Source organism: Panthera pardus, unplaced genomic scaffold, assembly GCF_024362965.1.
Source record: "Panthera pardus isolate Hobbes unplaced genomic scaffold, ASM2436296v1 HiC_scaffold_6, whole genome shotgun sequence".
NCBI classification, from domain to species: domain Eukaryota; kingdom Metazoa; phylum Chordata; class Mammalia; order Carnivora; family Felidae; genus Panthera; species Panthera pardus.
The window spans coordinates 140753345-140772860 of NW_026526991.1; the positions used below are offsets into that span (position 1 = coordinate 140753345).

Below are 19516 nucleotides of genomic sequence, written 5' to 3' on the forward strand. Positions count from 1 at the left end.
CCACTTCTGGCAGACGCGGATCGACGTAGAAAGGGACCAGAGGTGTCCCGTGGGGCGTAGAAGCAAACTCCAGAACAGCCAGAGGGACTCCCACATTGCCCGGTGCCTCTCAGCGCCCAGCTCCATGCAGACATCTCTGTGTCTCCCTGGGGGCACATTACCAGCCCGCAGCCCTGAGCTTCTTGCACTTCCTGTGTTAGAAGGACAGCCTGTCTTAAGTCCATGTTCCTGGGGTGTGAGCTTGGCCAGTGGCAGTGGGAGTCGTGAGCCCCCTCGAGGCCCATGTGGGCACGCAGAGCAACATCTTTCCCTAGACGGTGGGGAGGATGGGGAGAGGCGCTCGGTGAGGCACCTGGCAGCCCCGTGGCAGGTCAGGGTCGGCACGGGTGGGGGTGTCCCGTGATGAGAGCACTTCCCCCCCCAGCTCACAACCGCGGTGTAACCCCGTGAGAAATGCCAGATGCTCTGCACAGCACCTTGCCCCTGCCCCCACAACTACCAAGGTCGTGGAACACGAGGATGTTCTGAGAAACTGCAGCAGCTGGGACGAGCTAAGGAGACATGGGAACCAGCTGTCCTGTGGGGTCCAGAAGACAGTCGTCAGCCAGAAGCTGAGGAAACGTGGGCTGGTTTGGCTCCCGGACCGCGGTGCGTTTGTGTGTCCAGGACCGCGGTCGTTGCTGGGGGCCCAGAGAGAGAGGCTGAGCTGTTCCTTCAGGTTTCCTGTGCATCAAACACTGCTGTCGAAACATGTTAATTCCTCAGATGACTTTGCCATCAAAGCCTTATGAGCGGACACGGGGTCTTGGCCTGCACCTCCGGCTGGGGTGTCTGCTGACAGACCCACCAGAAGAGGAGGAGTCTGGGCTCCCGTCAGCCTGAGGGAGAGACGAGGAACTGCACTGACCAATGTCTGGGCCCAGTGGTGGCAGGGGACCTTGGGGGCAGGAGCGTGTTAGACCCGTGATTGTAGAAGGGGCACCTGGGACGCTCGGTACTTGCTTTGTCCTGTGGCTGTGTTAGATAAACACGTCTTTTCTTGTGCCTGGTGTCACTCGTTTTGGGTGGCTTTACGCGGTTTTGGGCTTCCACGTCACCCCTGCCACTGCTGGCTTGGTGGCAGTGCCGTGGGCTATGTGTGACCCGGAGCTCTGAGCGCGGGTTCCGGGGCAGAGCTTCCGTTAGGGGCAGCAGTGCTTGGGGAGTGTTCTGTTGCCTCGCTCCTGTGGGGGCATGGCCGTGATGCCCCTTCTGTTGGGGGTTTCCTCGTGCCCCTAGCGGTCCTCTCTGGTAGGGCTTCACCAGCAGCTCAGGAAGCACCACGCTGTTAGAATCCAGACTTCGACCGACCGTGAGACTTGTCTCATTTTTCCTCCCTTTGCCCCAGCTGCCGGGAAGCTGGGGACAAAATCCGACCCTAGCACCTCGGGTCACTGAAGCCAGGGTTCGGAACATGCATGACATCCCGTGTTTGGGAACTTCCCCTCCCTCTCCTGGGATTCTGAAAAATTTGTGCCAGTGGCCTTATAGTCTGTCTTTCAGATGCTTCAGGCTGTTTTGGAAGACGCTGCCGTGTAGACGTGGGCCTGGAAGGCCGCCAGTTTGCAGCTGTGCGTCTGTGGCATGCTAGGTGCGGGGGCAGACCTGGGGTCCCGTTTCCTCCTCTGGCTGGTGTGGCAGAGCGGGTCGTGGTGTTGGGAGGTGTGGATGCTGCACACCCTCCAGGTCACGGAGACCTCCCCGGGTGGCCGGGGCCGGGCAGCGGCACAGCTGGCAGGGACGGGTACCCACCCTCGGCCTCTGTCTGTCCCCCCTCAGGACACATCTGCACTGGGCTCGTCCGTGTTCCCGAAGTGACATTTCTGGCAGCAGCGGTGGCAGCTGCCGTCATTCTTACAGGGACAGATAGTGTGATTTCTCGATTGTTTCCCGTCTCCTGAGCCGGTGGTGTGATGGGCACCCTGCCAGCGGGTGACGGTAGCTGTGCAGGTGGAGGTGCTCACCTCCCCTGGGTGACAGTCGTGGTTTGTCACCCTGTGTCAGGGAGAGGAGGGGGCAGCGTGCCGGGGGGTGGTGAGGTTGCAGCAGCCCCTCCCCCCAGCCTTTTCCACAAGGCCAGAGGAAGGAGCCCTTTGCAGACGGACCTCCTGCTTCAGCGCCCTGTGTCTGTAGCTCCTTGACGTCACTCTGGTGGCTGCAGCTGTGCAGGGTGAGGTTCAGATGGGAGTAAGGACAGCGCACAAGGGAGGGATTGTGTAGGGAGTGACCGGTCTCCCCACGTGAACTTTCTACCTTGCTGTTTCTTCTTTTCTAGCGAAAGCCTAAACTTCAAGTCCGTATTAACAGCCTCAGGGGAAAAACATGTTTTCGGAAGTCCAGGGTTGGTGCTTGAGCTTGGAAGCGTCGGAGGCAGGCCCTTCCTGACGCCGCACAGCGGGCTGGAGGGGGGTGGGGAAGCAGGTGCGCTGACGGCCAGCAGCAGTGGACAGGGGGCAGCAAGGGAAGGGGCGGAAAATCCTGGTCCCAGGGCTGACAGGTTTAATCAGGTCCTGAATTGTGTCAGATTCTGCCACGTCCACACGAGTCCCCCGGAGAATGATCTGATCATAGGCTCGGTCTCTTTGTAACCTCCCGGGAGACAGGGTTCCGTTTACCATCTCACTTCACTGTGGGACGGAGCCAAGCCCACTCTCGGGCAGGGCGCCCACCTTTGCAGCCTCCCACGTGAGCTGCAGTCTGGCTGTGACCATCCAGGCTGCTTCCAGAGAGCGGTGCTGATGGCGGCACAGCACCCAGGGCATCTCACGGACCCTGCCTGGCAGGTGCACAGGATGTACGGAGTTCACCCGACCTGTGAGCAGCACCCTCCCACCCTGGGAAGGTCAGGCCAAGCAGGGCTTCGCCCGGGTGCCCGCTGTCGCCCTGCAGCCCGTCCAGCGCTCGGTATCAGCATCTCTCTTACAAGCGGGGAAGATTCCTCCTTCCATGGGCTGCAGATGTGCATCCCGGCTCTTTGAGGACACAGCTTGCCTTTTTCCGTAAGGCTGTTTTATTTTTCATTTTACTCTCTGGATATTTTTCATGTGGATGTAGGACCATCCTCTGTGGCATTTGCCAGTAGGATCTGTAACTTTTTCACAGCAGAGCAACCCTGAGTGATTCCAGCACCCCATTCCTGCGTTCCTGGGAAGCTCTAACAAAGGCCAGAGAAGAAATTCCTCGTGGTAGATCCTCCTCTCTGCCACATTTGAGATGAAATGCCTGCTTTCTCAGAGGCTCAGGGCCGTACAGGGAAGGACAGGACACGTGTAAACTCTTCAAGCAGGAAGAGGGCCAAGGAGGCCACCGTCTGGCAAAGCAGATGCCAGCCAGCATGCACGTGGCCAGGAGCCCCACTGGCTAGAGGAGACCCACGCCCGTGTCATCTCGCCCTAGATTGTCCAGGCACAGGCCGAGGTAGAAGCCTGCACGGAGGGAGAGAAGGAAAAGCCATGGACATCCTGGGCACCAAATTGCACAGTCCGGGGACATTGCTCTTGTTTCCTTGTTTCAAGCGTCTGGCTCAATTTGTGACTCTAGGTGCCCTGTCCAGGGTCCTCACCCTCCTAATGCAGCAGTCACAGCTGCTGGATACATCCAAAATGCCTGACAGGGGTTTCCCACATCCTAAGGTTGTGCTGGCTTTGCGTGGACAGCTGGCAGAGTGGGAGTGTGTCCAAAACAGCCCTAACTTTTGGCTAGGAGTTTTGCTGCCCAGCCTGACCCGCTGGGCTGTGGGGAAGCCCGGCCGCATCGCGGGCCCGCCGCCCACCCCCAGCCAGACGGCAGCAGCCCTGCTTGCGCGGAGACCGGGCTGTGTGGTGGTGGGACCTCATGCCAAGCCCACCCCCTCTGGGCCCCTGCTCCTTCATTCTGTCTTTCCCCAGCCACACGACTGGCAATTTCCCACCCAGGTCAGCCTCCTGTCCCTGCAGCTTTCTCCGTCTGTAGCTCGTTGCTGACATCCAGAAGCCACAGTTGTGCGGCCAGCCACTGGACACAGGCGTGTTCACGTCACCTGACCATTCAGACGAGCTTGGCTTTAGTTGAGGGTAGCGGTCCCAGCCTCCTGACCCGGCCTCTGTGAGCACAATGCCGCCTGGGTCCTGAGAGCATTTGTCGCTTACAGTTCTGTCGATGCATCGGGTAATTTATCTTGGATGCTTCATGTCATTAAGCCTGTTGGCATGTTCTAGAACCGTTGCGGCGGTGTGTAAGATCTGGGCTGCTTTCCTTGGATAGCCCTCATTTGCTGTCGTCAGCATCAAAGCCTTTCCCAAGACCAGCACCAGAGATCTTAGTGGCTGTCGTCCAACCCGAACTGGGGATGGTGAGCTCTTGCACATCATCGCGTTGCTGCCGCCACCGGTCAGGTGCTCTCCCTCCCGGCCCCGCCCCTGACCACCCTCCCGCCCCCGTGGCATCCCACTTGCACGTGCCGCAAAGGCCGGCTGTGAGGGGGCCTCATGCGCCCCCACACTGTGACCAGGGGTCCCCTCTGAGGCCTCCTGCCCCTCTCCCCTGTCCCCTCCCGTCTCCAGAGCACGTGCCAGTCAGCAGGAGGATGGCTGTGACCACGCAGAGGGTGGCTCAGGGGTGGTGAGCATCCCTCCTCCATGGACACAGAGACACAGCCTCCAGCACCCCTCACTGCTGTGCCCCGAATATCCCTAGTATCAAGCATGGCACCCTGTAAACAAAAAGTGCCCCCTAGGCGAAGGAACAGCATCCCAGTCTTGTACCATGGCAGAAAGAACACCGCGGGGGTTTAGCCAGCTGTGGTTGTGACCAGCAGCAATGTCATCCACGGTTCTTAAGATTAAACCACCATGAAGTATTTTTTAGTGGAAAAGAGTTTCTTTTCTAAAAGGTTTTGCCATCTAAATTGGCCAGTCCTTGTGGGGGTCAGATGCACCTGGTTCAGAAGGTAGATTCTGTGCTCTGCGGACCTGGGCCACCATCCCCGTGGCCGGCAGCTCATTCGCGCTCCAGTCTAACCCGTACGCCTTTCCTTTTCTGCAAGTGCTGAGTTGAGTCCTGGTTCCTGTCAAGGCAGAATCCTTTTCACGGTGGTCATGCATGATTGGCGAACGGGACTTTGCCTCTGTTCTCTGTGGCCCCTCCTGTGTCTCTCTCCATGTTCCTGCTGGAGCACAGCTACTGTCCGCTGTGGGATCACTTTTTCCTTGGACATCTAAACAGTGCATTGCATTGGACAGTGCTCCCCAGCAGCCTGACCAGCACTGACCAGGCAGGTGCTAAGTATGGAGGAAGGGAACCACAGGCTCAAGAACACGGCCAAGTCATACCTTCTCTTTCTCTTTGTAGAGTGCGTTTAGTGGAAAGAGGCTCTCCTCACAGCTTGCCCCTGATGGAATCAGGAAAAGTAAGTATTGAAGGAAGAGAGATGTATTTCTCCATAAACCTGAGTCTTAGCGTATGAGCTTTGACATTTTAAGAAATGTATTTTTTAGAATATTTTTAACAATAGGTTTGGCCATGAGTACAGAAACTCAAAACAACAGTATTTTAAACAAGTTAGGTTTTTCTTCTCTTTCACAAAAAAGAAATGAAACCTCCAGGGGCCCCAGCACTTTCTGTCTTGTTCTACTTTGCATGGATTCTGTTCCTAAGGGTACCTCAGGGTCAAAAGTGGCTGCTCTAGCTCCAGCCATCGTTTTCACATTCTGGCCAACCGGAGAAGAAACAGAAAAAGGAGGAAAGGAAAGATGCAGATGAAGTTTTCTGAGTTGCCTTGTGCACACTTAAGTACCGCCACCCGAAGTCCGGTCACACGGTCACACTGGCTGAAAGAAAAGTTAGAAACCTTATATTGGTTCTGAGTGTGTATGGGCCTCGCTATAAACCCAGGTATCGGTTGCTGTGAAAGCAGGCAAGGAAGGGTTATGGTGGGGTGGGGGGAGGAGTAGTTCCTGCCACAGTGGTTATGTTTTGTTTGTTTGTTTGTTTGTCTTTTTTTTTTTTTTTTTTTTTTTTTTTTTTTTTTTACAAGTTGAGGGTGAGAAGTATATTTACACCAAAGCGAAGATTTCTTTTTTCACTTTTGGCCCCAGTTGTCCTATCTCTTCTCCACTTGACATAATTCCAGAAGCATCTTATGTCAGCTCTGGATCCTTTATCATCTGTGTCAGTGTGAGTGCCAGTGAGAATTCTTGCTGCTAAGTTGGTTCTCATGGCAGGACCCTGTGCTTACCTGCCCTAACTCAGCCTTGAGCGAGACAGAGACCAGAGCCACCGTGTCACGCTTCAGACTAGGGGACAGGACACCCCTTCCAAGAGCTCTTACTGAAGCTCAGCCCTACAAGGTCTGATCAACTGAACCCACACGGGCTTCATTCCAAATTTGCAGAATCAGCTTTTGCCTCCAGATGCATGTGGTTTCAGTGAAATTCAAAACGCTTCTAAGCCAAACTTCCATTATGAAGGAGATGGTCAGGGCTCCCGGGGGGCTCAGTTGCTTGAGCGTCCGGCTTCGGCTCAGGTCACGATCTCGCGGTCCGTGAGTTCGAGCCCCGCGTGGGGCTCTGTGCCGACAGCTCGGAGCCTGGAGCCTGTTTCGGATTCTGTGTCTCCCTGTCTCTCTGCTCCTCACCCCCTCATGCTCTGTCTCCTCTCTCTCTCTCAAAAATAAATAAACATGGAAAAACATGTAAAAAAAGGAGATGGTTGCTACGAATATTACGATAAAAGACAGTGACAGGCAGGAGAACGTTGGAAGCATGATTGAGGAAAGAGAGGGCTGTCCAGGCTCTCTAGTCAGAACACGCCTGACAGCACGGCAGGGGCCACCACCCTGCTCCCTTCCACCACACCTGCCTCACTTTTCGGTCCACACTCATCTCCGAAACCTTGATCCACGAGTGACTTCCTTATTTCAGCACCGACTGCAAACCTCCCCCTTCATCCACATTCACGCGCCATGATGTCAGGCACGATACGAAACACAACTGAAAAGTTGATTGAAATGTCTGAAAATTCCTATTTTTCACGCATCATGCTGAGTTAAGTTGTATCAGTCATAATGTTTTTATTCACATTCTTAATGTTTTTAAGTGTTTACTTATTATTAAGAGAGAGCAAGTGGGAGAGGGTCAGGGAGAGACAGAGACAGAGAGAGAATCCCAAGCAGGCTTCTCGCTGTCTGCGCACAGCCTGATGCAGGGCTCAATCCCAGGAACCATGGGATGAACTGAGCCAAAACCAAGAGTGGATGCTTAACCAACTGAGCCACCCAGGTGTCCCCAGATTCTTAATGTGAAGATCACTTTAATACAGGCACTATCTTTGTAGTAATAGTTACAGTAAGATGCGGTTGTCATGCAGTAATTATGTTATGGTATGTAATTTTGATTTAAGGCCATACCACTTTCTAGACAGTTTTAGAAAGGAAAACGGGCATGTGGCATAAAGGCCACAGCAAGGTTGATTAGTGTGGCATCTGCCTGTCTGTCCACTGACCAGAACGTTCTCCTCTGCCACATAGATCCTCCCGGGGGTTCGGATCATAATTGCCAATCCAGAAACAAAAGGACCGTTGGGCGACTCCCACCTGGGTGAGGTGAGTTCCGGGGTGTCCGCCCGGGGGAGGCGAGCTGCGGGGCGTGCTCAGAGATGGAGCCTCTGAGACCAAATGACTGCCCTGCTGGACGCGCCGGGTCGTCCTCAACACCTGGAAGCACCGCTAAGCCTCAAGTCAAGTCACTGGCCGGGAAGGAACCTGAAATAAGCTTTACCGCTAGAACGAGTCACCGAAGTTCAGGGTTGCAAAGCAGATTTCCGTGAGCAAGTGTGAATGGCCCTCTCCAAAGAATTTAGGGCAGAGGATAGTGAACATATGTGGACTGAGTTTCCTTATGTCCTAGCTCTTGCCTTTCCTGCACGCTTGCCGACTTAGTGCTGAGAAGCGCATCTGGACAGCCATGGAGAACGTGCCCAGGGCACAAGGCCACAGCCTAGAACCATGGAGTGTCAGTAAATGGTCGCAGTTTAGGGAATGACAGGCATTTTCTCTGTCAGAAACTCAACAGTGGCCTTGACCCATTCGCTCGTATTTAGGAGGAAACCCACGCTGGTTGACCCCCCTTCCTGCTGCCCTAGATCACCCCCTCCCCCACTCAGCCAGTGGGAGGGACATCAGAAAGGGGCACGGTGCACTTACCTTCCCTCCTGTTCTCGGCAAGGCCGAGCCCCTCATGGGCACTGGGTCTAATGCCCACGTCCTTGCTGCCGTGTCACCTGCCCCACATGGTCAGCTTCCCTCCTCACAGAGGTTCCCCAGCTGCCCACAGACCTGCTGTTGTCGCTAACAGCTTATTAAAAACACCACTGCTCAACAAACAGACTCTTTTGTTTTAAGTTTATTTATTTGAGAGTGTGAGTATGAGTGAGGGGAGGGGCAGAGAGAGAGGGAGAGAGAATCTCAATCAGGCTTCATGCTGACAGCACAGAGCCTGACGCGGGTCTCGACCCCACGAAACCACAAGATCACGACCTGAGCTGAAACCAAGCATCGGATGCTTAGGCAACTGTGGGTGTTAAGCCTGGGGAGCCACACGGGCTCCCGTCTAGGAACCTATTTAAAGGAGATTCCTAAGTAAGACCTGTACAGTATTTTATCCCCTCAGTTCTGATCTTCACACGTGATTGAGAGATTCCCACGAAGGGCTAAGCAGCAGCCCAACCAGAAAAGGCATTTGGGATGTGAGCAGTGGTCAGGACTCACCGCTGTCGTTTCTTCAGCCACCGGTGATGTGTGCTTGCGCCACTGCGCTGGGGCACCAGGAAGAGGGGTGCAGCGGCTTTGTTGACTTGAAGGACCGTTGATACACACGGTGTCGTGTCAGCGTCAGGTGCACAGCACAGTGATGTGACTCTTGACCAGGACAAGTGTGGTCACCACACAACATGATGACGATTCCATTGCCTGCATTCCCTGTGCTGCGTTTTTGATCCCCGAGATTTGTTGACTTTACACCTGGAGGTTTTTACCTCTCAATCCCCTCCCCGCACTTAGCCCCTGCCCACTGCCTCCCCTCTGGCACCACAGTCTATACTCTGTACTTACGAGTCTGTTTCGGGGCCCCTGGGGGCTCAGCCAGTCAAGCGTCCGACTCTTGGTTTCGACTCAGGTCATGATCTCACGGTTGGTGGGTTCGAGCCCCACATCAGCAAGGAGCCTGCTTGAGATTCTCCCTCTTCCTCTCTCTCTGCCCCTCCACCACTCTCTCTGTGTCTCTCAAAATAAATAAACTTCAATCAGTCAGTCAATTCCTAGGAATGAAACTGGGAAGGACAGTGTGCTGTCCTGGGTGCCTGGAGAGGGTGCCAGCCTGTGCCGCTGTCTAGCCAGTGGCCTCGGCTCCAGCCGGGCATCAGAGCCCACTTCACCCTGGTTTTCTGAACAGGAGCGTGTCTTCACAAGGAAATTTTGTGTCTGAGAAGAAGGAACAAGTTTCATTGCCCTTATACGATGGTGTCGCTTTTTTCTTTACTCTGGGGTTGGGTTTGTTCAGCAGGTACTGACTGGGTGGCTGTGGATGTGCCCACAGTGTCTGAGAGCCACGGGACAGTGCAGACAAGGTGGACTGTCGCTCACTCGTCCATTTTTCAGTGTAATAGAATAATGAAAACAACCCAGCTCAGAACGTCTTTACTGTAAACACTGTGTAGTCCAGAAGACCCTGACTTCTGGTTCTTTTCTCTGCAGAGACAGAATTGCATGCAGTTTTATGCATGTTTCAGGGACTTAATTGGCTTAACCTCGAGTCTTTTCCATGGCTCTGCATGACTCACATAGTCACCACTTTGAGTCAAAATGTTGTTCTTTCTCATTTGCCCAAGTGTCACACACACAGGCTGTTTTGTTTCTTGATATTACACACCTTTCCTTCTTTGAGTCGGTTTTGGTTTCTGCTGTTGTGTTGGAATAGGTTCCCAAAAGTGTGCAAACCACGTGAAAGGGAAAAATAAATCATAAAAGTTTTCATCATTTTTCCAAATTGCTTTTTAGAAACAATCATTATATTTGAATAAGTGCAAGGAAACTGGTTAGTACAACATCGTTCACTTGATGTGCCTCCTTTCAAACCCTTCCTGTTCTGACGAGCTTCTCCATAGGTGGACAGCTTGGTGGTTTGCTTCGCGCCTCTGCGTTCCCCCCAGAAGCCTGCGTGAGACTCACGTGGCCTTGTTCGTGCCTTGAGGGCACCTTGATCAGCTGCTGCCTTGCGCACGTACTTTCTTCCCCAGGGATGTTCCCAGGTGAACTCACCCAATTCTGTTGCTTCCTGAACAGATCTGGGTTCACAGTGCCCACAACGCCAGTGGCTACTTCACCATTTATGGAGACGAGTCCCTCCAGTCAGACCACTTCAACTCAAGGTTAAGTTTCGGAGACACGCAGACGGTCTGGGCGCGGACGGGCTATTTGGGGTTCCTGCGGAGGACGGAGCTCACAGACGCAAACGGAGGTAAGAGCCCAGGCAGGTGGGTCGAGAAGCCGGGTCCCCAGGCCCTGAGAACTTGTGTGGGTTTGGGACCCCAGCCCCAGGAGCTCCTCGCACATGCTGGCTACAAATCAGCCAAGAAGCAGCTGAGTATGGAAGAAAGGATGGCGGGTGTGACAGTGTCCACGCTGAAGCCGCGCGTCGTGTCCTGTGTGCTCTCACAGGAGCCAGAGTGTGCCCTGCCCGTGACACCGCGCCCCTAAGTGCAGTGGACAGACCCCCCGCCCCTCCTGCAGCCGCCCAGTCCCAACGAGGCCCGCCCGCAACCACAGCTGGGCGGTGGCGGCAGGACTTGACGCAGTGTGGCCTGTCAGGAAGGAGAGGTAGCCAGGCGCTCAGGCCGTGGTCGCATGGAGGCTGCTGCTCCCGCCTCTGAGGGCGGCTGGTGCCAGGCAGGGAAGTTACGAAAGATGAAAATGTAAAGTCCTACTTGCTATTAAGGTCTCAGCTACCAGTCCTACTCAAAACAGAGGCAGGACTCCGTTATTTCAAAGGATGGGAGCAGAGATTTCTTGGTGAGATCCTGTCAGACCCCAGCCCCAGGAGGTGACTTTCAAGAAGGCTTCCAGACACAGCTGCATGGCGGGAGCTCTATGAGCCTGGCTGAACTGGCATGAATTTAGGGGGAAAGCAAAGCACAAAAATATTTTGGCATCGTGTTTGTATCATGTTTGCAATTTGGGAAAACCATAGGCTATTTTATTGGAGGGTGTTATCTGGGATTCCCAGGACCTCCTCAGGAGGTGGGATAGGTCCCACCCTGTGGCATTTGGGTCGGGGGTGCTGGGACAGCGCTGTTGTCCTCAGCTCTGTGACCCCCCGCAAAAGACTGGAGTCCCTGCTGTATTAATAGTTAGAGGCCAGCAAATAAATGTCCTCATCTCATCTGACTTAAAACTGGAAAAGACTTCTTTTCTGGTATTCTGTATGTCGATCGCTTCTTTCAAATACTCTCGGATATACTTACCACCCTAAAGATTGAGGGTGTCTCCTTGCTTTTAAGGAAAGACGGACTGACCTCATGTTGCCACTGTCCGAGGTTTGCATGAGTGAGAAGACGTTTCACGGTTACATGAGCTAAGGAAATCTTTGTTTATGAGCATTATCACAAACTCTGCTTTTTTTCCTACTGAGAGGTAGAATGAGTTTAGACCTCATGTGATGACATCAGAGGGAACCAGGTTTAATTTTGGCTCTGCTGCTGCACCCTGACCCTAGGGCTTTGGGAGAGCACTCTGAGGGTTGGGGCGCGTCTGCCGGCCCCACTGGGGCTGAGGGCTGCAAGGAACGTGGGCTGGCCTACTGCAGGTGCACGGAAGCTGGTCCGAGAACGCACTCTACTCCGTGGTGTTGAGGTGCGGAGCGATGTTACAGGTGTGAGAGCAGCCCTCCCAGGAGACTGCATGCTGGCCCGGCCATTTCCTTGGGAGCACAGCGACCCTGGTAGAAAGGAGCTTGCTCCCCTCGCTCAGTGGCCCCACTCCTTTGCGTCTCGCAGTCAGGAGTAGTTTTAGACTTTTGTTTTTAAGCAGCTCGAGCACCCTTGTGGCGAAGTTCACACACGTTTTCCGTTCCCTACACAGAGCGCCACGATGCCCTGTATGTGGTGGGGGCTCTGGATGAGGCAATGGAGCTGCGGGGGATGAGGTATCACCCGATAGACATCGAGACCTCAGTCATCAGAGCCCATAAAAGCGTCACAGAATGGTGAGTAGTGGGCGGGTGTGTGCACAGTGGCACGGGACAGAGACTGTGTGGCATTGGGAATGGACGGGGGGCCTGTGCAGGAGAGCCTCGGCTTTGGATTGTAGACCTTTACCTTCGGGGCTGATAACTTAGCCGCAAAAGGGCACGCTTGGCGTAGAGTCCACAGATTGCGTGTTTTCCTGAGAACGATGCGCCTGGAGAGCGAGTCCCGGAAATTGTCACTTACTTGCGTTGAGTCTGCGCGAGGGTCACATGGGGAAAACGGACTGCACACAGGCGCGCGAGCAGGCACTTCAGAGTGAGGGTCCTTCACAGGCCGTAAGGCTCAGACGGGAGGCAGTTACACCAGATGCCCTCCGGCAGGCCGGGGGCCCCGGGGCCTGTCCTCCTGGAGCTGGGCTCCCTCCCTCCCTGGTCCATTTGGTTGGCGGTGCTGACGGTGGCCCACGGTGCCTGGGGCTGGCCTGGAGGCTGCAGCGTGGAGCCCTTCCTCAAGCTCACGGAGCGCCTTCACGTGGTGTTTAAGAGTGAAAAGTGGCTCAGCACCCGTAGCTGTAGGTTTGTGCGCTTGGTGGGTCCCGGAGCCAGCAGAGGCCTGACGAAGCTGCTCTCGAACCCAAAGGGAGGCACGTTCCGAGCTGTCTCGTGAGCAGTTTTTCCTCGTGGGTAGATTGGCCTGAGATCGTTCATTGCGTCATGTGAGCGGATTGCAGGCTGGTCATCTGTTGCCGTTTACTGAACGGGAACACGGAAAGCTTGGCAGGATGGAAGAGATGGGAGGGCCATCACTCCCCGCACGGTCCTGTGCTTCAGACTTGGACGCGTGCCTGCTCTCCCTGAATCTGCGGAAGCTGCCTGTCCGCTTGCGTGTAGACAGGAGACGGAAGCCCTAGAAAGACCCCGGCCCGGAAATGGCACCGGGCCGCACCCCGGTTACAGCCTTCCAGCTCTGTGTCTGTGAGAAAATACTGCAGACTGGTTTGCACCGCCTCCCTCTAGCGTTTTCTGTGTAGTTGCGAAGGGCTGTCTGCCCCTCACAGGTCTGTGGCAGGTGCTCCTTGCTGCCCCTTGTGGGTTTCTGTTCCAGGGTTCAGGGTTTTGTTCTAAGCACTGCTGTTGCCACCTGCCGTGTGGCCTCACCCGAGGTGTGTCAGGCCTCGTGCTCCGCTCTGTTCACGTGTGCACCAGAAAGGACAGCGGCTTGATTGTGCCGGGCTTTGTCCGCCGGCAACCGCCCAGTGCAGCCTACTATGTCGTTCTTGCTCCTTCTTCCTTCCCTCACCGGGCCTGTGCTGCTCCGCCAGCGGGCCCTGTCAGGTATCTCGGACCAAGGCCGACACGTGTGTCACTCGATGTGACTGTGCACAGCGGCACCGTCCGCTAGCCACGTCTTTCGCTTCTCATCCGTCGTCTCCAGAGGTTGACATCTCTGGGCCTAGGAAAGCTCTGATGGAAGGAGAGAGATGTTGGCCCGCCCACAGCTTCCTGGCAAAGCCCTGCCCCATCCAATACAGAATCCAGCCTGGTTCCTAATACTGTGTCCTCAGTGTCAAATGCTATAATTAAATTATGCCCAAAGTGGCTACTATGTGTATCTGACCTGTGATATCACAAACTCAGGATGGGCTCACTCGGGCCATGCAGAGCAATATTTTAGAGTCACAAAGACTCCCAGCACATCTTGGGAACAGACCTCGGCAGGACTGTTTCCTTGGGTACACGCGCTTATCACCAGGCCAAACCCAGAAGCAGTAATCTGTCGAACACATTCTCTGCTCTTTCCTTCCACATTAATATATTTACTGGTCATTCTGAACAAGATGTGTGGAGTTTTTTTTCTGAATAAATGTGTTCTGAAGCTATTAGAAAACATAGTGAGTTTCGCAAACACTTGCTGCCCCATAGAACCTCTGTGCATCTGGCTGGAGAAGCAGATACCAGCAGCCCCCTGCAGGCCCCTGGAGCCTGGCCTCCTCCTGCACACAGCCCCTTCGCCCTGGGAGCCTTCTGACCTCCGCGGCCAGTGGAGCGTGTGCACCAGGAGCAGTGGCCACTAACGCCCTCTTACTAGCACTTTCTAACGACCAACCGTAAAAGTTCAGGTGGCTGGCATTGTAAAGCAGCACCAAGCTTCGGCTTCCACAGACTGGCCGGACCAAATGCTCTGGGTGACCTTCCATTGAAAGATCCCAAATAGAATACTTCTGGGTCCATCTCTGATGTTCTTAAGGAATTGTTCCCCATACAGGTCACTCTTGCTGTGTTAGACTCATCCCAGACTCAGTACTAGAAACAGTTACTGTGCCCCGTGTGTGCAGTTGCCCACTGGGTTAGCCGGCCCCAGTGTGACGGGACCCGTGGTCAGCTGCACACAAAGCTGGCGGTTCTTCTCCATGCTGCTCGTGCTCCCTCAGTGCCCCCTCCCTCTGTGGCACAGGCAGGGCAGGACCAGCCCCAAAGCCCCAGCTGTTCTCCAGCCTCTGCTGACTTACCCCTGGCCTCATCGCATACCAGCCCCAGGCCCGGGGGGGGGGGGGGGGGGGGGGCCAAAGGCTTCACCTTAGGGGCACAGCGCACAGGTGGTGGGGCTCCTGTGCTACCCGACCACGGCGTGTCCCTCGGCAGCGGCTGAGGGCAGAGGGCAGGGCCGCTGTCAGGGTGATGCCGAGCACAGAGATCACGTGCACGCGCAGCAGCCACCATGAGTGCCGCGGTTAGAAAACGCCAGCGACAGGCTTGTGTGCGGCACTTAATGAGCTGACGGCCGTGGGCTCAGAGAGATGGTCAGCGCACAGGCACATCCAAAAAGAGCCAGATGGATGGGACTTGTTGACAAGAAAGCGTAGTTGTTCAATAAAAACCTCGCTGTATAGTGATGATTTTCTCTCTCTTCCAGCGCTGTGTTCACCTGGACAAATTTGCTGGTGGTGGTGGTTGAGCTTGATGGGTCAGAGCAAGAAGCCTTGGACCTGGTCCCCTTGGTGACCAATGTGGTCCTGGAGGAGCACTACCTGGTGGTGGGGGTGGTGGTTGTGGTGGACATCGGTGTGATCCCCATCAACTCCCGGGGAGAGAAGCAGCGCATGCACCTGCGTGATGGGTTTTTGGCTGACCAGCTGGACCCCATCTATGTGGCCTACAACATGTAGTGTCGTCTCTGGCTCCCATGGACCTTTCCAGGGAAGGAAACGTTTTTCTCAGTGTCACTGAAGTTTGCAGACACGAGGGCAACATTCACTGGGATGGAGCCTTTGGTCACGCCTCAGCGAGACTCCACAGCAGTCCTGGTTGGCATGGGGGTGAAATGTGAAATGTGAATTTACCACTGCAGTTTGCTCAGAAGGACTTTGGATTACTGCCTTCAGTTTGTTGGAAAACCCATTTCAAAAACTTTCTTTTCTTTTCTTTTTTTTTTTTAATTATTGGATAAGTGCTTTCTTCGTAAATGTGGTATTTTGTTAAGCCAAAATAGCAATTAAAAAATATTCTGCCCTCAAGATGGGTTCTTTTAAACAATTTATGTAGTGTGACAAAGAATTGTTTTCTCTGTTTAATGTGTCATGAAATCTTAATGACATGGACCTTGTTACTGATTTAAGCCATTGCTAGATCTTATCCTTTTAGGAAAGTTTGTTGAGGTACGAGGAAACCTTCCAAATAGCACCTTCCAATTAGATTTTAGCAGCTTTCTTTGTCAGAAATGTACTGAAGAAACAAAGGCTAGCATACGGCCTTGGAAGTTAGCATAGAGTGAGAAGGAATTATACATAAGGTGTATTTCGGCAACTATCTTGCAGATAACTTTGTACTAAACTAAAAAGATAAAATAAGTTAACTTCTTCATATGTAATTATGTACAAAACGTTTAATTTATTTTGATCTCTTTAGAAGTATAAAAGAGAAAAAACATTCAAGAACATTAAAGTCTTGTAATGTTTGCTAATATAAAAAAGTGTTGTATTATCTTGCGTGGATAGTATCACAACAAATATATATATATGAAATATAAATTCACTAATGAACAAAGGAGATTTTAAAGTTTAAAATGCAGAACCTGTCACTTGCATGGTGTCCCCTCCACTGTACTGTAGATAAAGAGAGATTCTCTCACACCCACTTTGCTGACGTGAGCAATCACAGATTGCCGGTAGCCCGGTCTAAATGTTTCTTCTAGAACCAGAGACCAGCAAGTGAAATTATTGCCATCTCAGAGATGGGGAAGGAATTTGAGGCTAAATGTGCACTATCTTTCCTTTGCTGTGGGGGCAACAGCGAACGGTGTGCCAGCATGTGCTTAGTACGCGGAGCGGGCATTAGGGAAGGCAGGTGTGTGTGGCACTGTTCTCTTAGCTGCAAGAATTCGCTGCACAATGTTCTTCATCATTTTTGTTAGTGTCACCCCTTTTGGTCCTTGGTATGAAAAGGAATGATATTCTGTGGTCATTTGCACTGGGTTGTGTCGATTCCCCTCAGATGGCCACTGTATGGAGTGGACAGAGTGTCCAGAACAGCTTTAAGGGAAAAGACTCACCTAGGAGATCGTCTCCTCGGCCAGCTCTCTGGGGTTCCCTGCCCCGGCGTGAGCAAAACCCACAGGGAACTCGCATGAGCTGCCCCCGGACTCCTAACAGAGCCACTGGCTGGAGCAAGAAAGCCTCACAGCTGCCTTCGTCTCGCCACCTGTGGATAACACGTTTCTGATTTCCGTCTCTTGCTGCTGCTGCTGCTGCCGCCGCCGCCGCCGCCGCCTCACACGCCTTCCAATTTTCATGTCTCACCTGTACACTCCTTGATTGAATTGGCCCATCTGTGTCCAGCCAAGAAGAGGTATCAGCTGTCCAAGCGTGATCTTTCTCGTAACTGCCCCAATATGACCCCGCAGTGGCTCTCGTTGCTAGAAATGCATGACCAAGATTGTTGCTGGGCAAACTTTAGATTCTCTTTTCGTTATATTGTAGGCAATGTCTTCATCTGCCTTTGCTGTATGCGCCAGCAGTAAGCCCTTTGCTAAAAGAGAGTTTTGTTTGACTTCCGAGATCCAAGGCTACTTGTTTTCTTAAAATTTTAAGTGGCATTTTTAAAACTTTGTCTGCATGTGGGGTGCATCCTTCCATCTCCACAAATTAGTTGATTTTTAAAATATTATTTGACTTCATTGCTGTGTGAATATTTCTACACGCTTCAGATACACATTCCTACAGTCTTCTGCTTCCTACGAGGGGCGGGGGGAATCCCCACCACACACGGAAAAAAGACATTTTCTTACACATACCAACCTTGTTTAAGGGGAAGGATGGTTTAAGGCTTCAGGTCATGTACTGATTAGGAAACACAGTTGCAGGATAACTTGTGAGGTCTAGCTGATGTCGGAAGCAAACAAATCAGGTGTCACTTCCAGTAGGACCTTCACATGCAAGGCGGTGCGGTTGTGAACATGGTTAGTGACGTCCTATCATCTCTCATGTTAGAGTTGAGGTCAAAGGGTTGGGGGCTGGGATCAAAGGTCATTTGTGCAAGAAAAAGGAAAGGAAACCCGTTTCAGCAATAAAGAAGGATCGTTCTGTATTAGAAATTGTGCTGTAGATAAATCATTCATGAGAATGTAACAATGTTTGTCTTGTGACCTTGTGCTTTTGAAGTCAGACAAAACCGTGTAATCAACTTGCACAAAGAAGGGTACACAATGAACATTGAAACACAGACCTAACCCAACAGGGCGGCTTCCTCATGGTGCTTGTTTATTATATATATTTAATCCTGCTTGACACTTTACCCAAGGGAAACTGTCCCTTTTATCAGTTGAATGTTAGCAGCGTTATTTCATAGAGTGTGGTGACTGGTTAGAGAAATTCATGTACTCAACCAATCACGGTTTCAAACAAAATTTTTATGTGCAAAGGACGGCAACCTTCTCGTATGTTAAACCACCAGTAAGCTTTGTACATCTGTGATAACGCCTGTTTTATATTCAAATGAACAAATAAAAGCTTTTATTTTTGTTGCTCTGAAAATAGCAGTTTCTTAATTGGTCCCCTGGAAAACTGTCTGGGACAGGTTCAATCCCAGGAAGGAAGTGACTCCTGCAGGGAAATGGGAAATGTATCTGACTCTGTTTACATAATTTGTTGCATTACTTATTAGTACAGATAATCATACTTTGAACAATGTTTAAATTTTGATGTGGGCATTTATTGCTTAAAAAATTCCTATGGCAACATGTTTTGTGAAATGTTTTTTTTTAATTCTTTTAAATATATCTAAATATATTTGTTCACATTTGCTGGAAGTGTACAGATTCTTGCTAGATTTGGGGGACAAAGAGTAAGCATGAGTCCTGTGTGCAAATACTTTCTGTCAGCTGTATGACAGGGGACCTCTGCATGTCAGGAAGTAGGACCAGCTGACTCTTCCAACCCAAGTTATCTTTGTTCATCTGACGACCAGAAGCTCTTGTCTTTTGCCCAAGATCTGAGAATTCTTTCAGGTTTGTGTCGCAAGGGCAGGGGCAGGCGCACGGACCTTCAGCCTGATGGTTCTCGAGACCTCAGCTGTATACACACCAAAACCAGTAGACCTCAAACGTGCGCCGCGAAGCGCCCGCGGGGCAGCGGCCCCCGTGCCCAGCCGTTCGCCCCTGAGCACCCCTGCCTGTGGCGGTGGAGACGCCCCACGCAGGCGCCTCGGACCTCGCGAGCTGGGCGCCCGAGACCCGCTGACAGACACGTGGTCCTGGGGGGGCCATGCTTCGGACGGCGCATGCGCGAGTGTGCGTGCGTGTGTGCGTCGTGCTTTCGGCTGTGGCGGCCTGCTCCGCGCGCTGCAGCTCCACGGCGGTGGGTTCCTGGACCCGGCCGGCGACAGCCTGGGGCAGCTGGGTCTCGTCCCCGTGCTGTCGTCTGCCCTGCGGCCTCCTGCGCGCGCGGACGGAAGGCCCCCTCACGCGTGCCCCCCGTGTGCGCCCCCCGCGCCGTAGTAGCGTGTCGGGCCTCTAGACCCGGGGGGGGGGGGGGGGGGGGGGGTCCGGAGCCACAGGGCGGGACAGAGGTCGGCCGCGTTCCCGACGCTGTCACCGGGGCGTGAGCGTCCCGCGCACCTGCCATCCGGGCTGGCAGTGGGTAGGGGAAGCCTTCGTGGTTTGGCTGTGTCTGCCGCCCCCACGGCATAGATCTCCAGGCACACGACCCCTGCAGGTCAGCCCGTAGGCCTTCCTCCCCTGAGGCTCCGTTCTTGCGCGTGTCGGGACC

At 53.3% G+C, this 19516-nt stretch overlaps 1 protein-coding gene across 7 annotated transcripts in view; it reads left to right on the forward strand.

Moving 5' to 3' along the window:
* DIP2C (disco interacting protein 2 homolog C) overlaps nucleotides 1-18283 on the forward strand; it is a 413035-nt gene extending 394752 nt beyond the window's left edge. For all 7 annotated transcript variants that reach the window (XM_053896045.1, XM_053896047.1, XM_053896044.1 and 4 more), the window contains 5 exons: nucleotides 5368-5425; nucleotides 7544-7618; nucleotides 10355-10529; nucleotides 12149-12272; nucleotides 15169-18283. In XM_053896045.1, coding sequence (XP_053752020.1) covers nucleotides 5368-5425; nucleotides 7544-7618; nucleotides 10355-10529; nucleotides 12149-12272; nucleotides 15169-15421 — 685 coding nt within the window. In that variant the 3' untranslated portion in view covers nucleotides 15422-18283. The remainder of the gene's footprint in view (nucleotides 1-5367; nucleotides 5426-7543; nucleotides 7619-10354; nucleotides 10530-12148; nucleotides 12273-15168) is intronic.
* Nucleotides 18284-19516: the final 1233 nt, after the last annotated feature.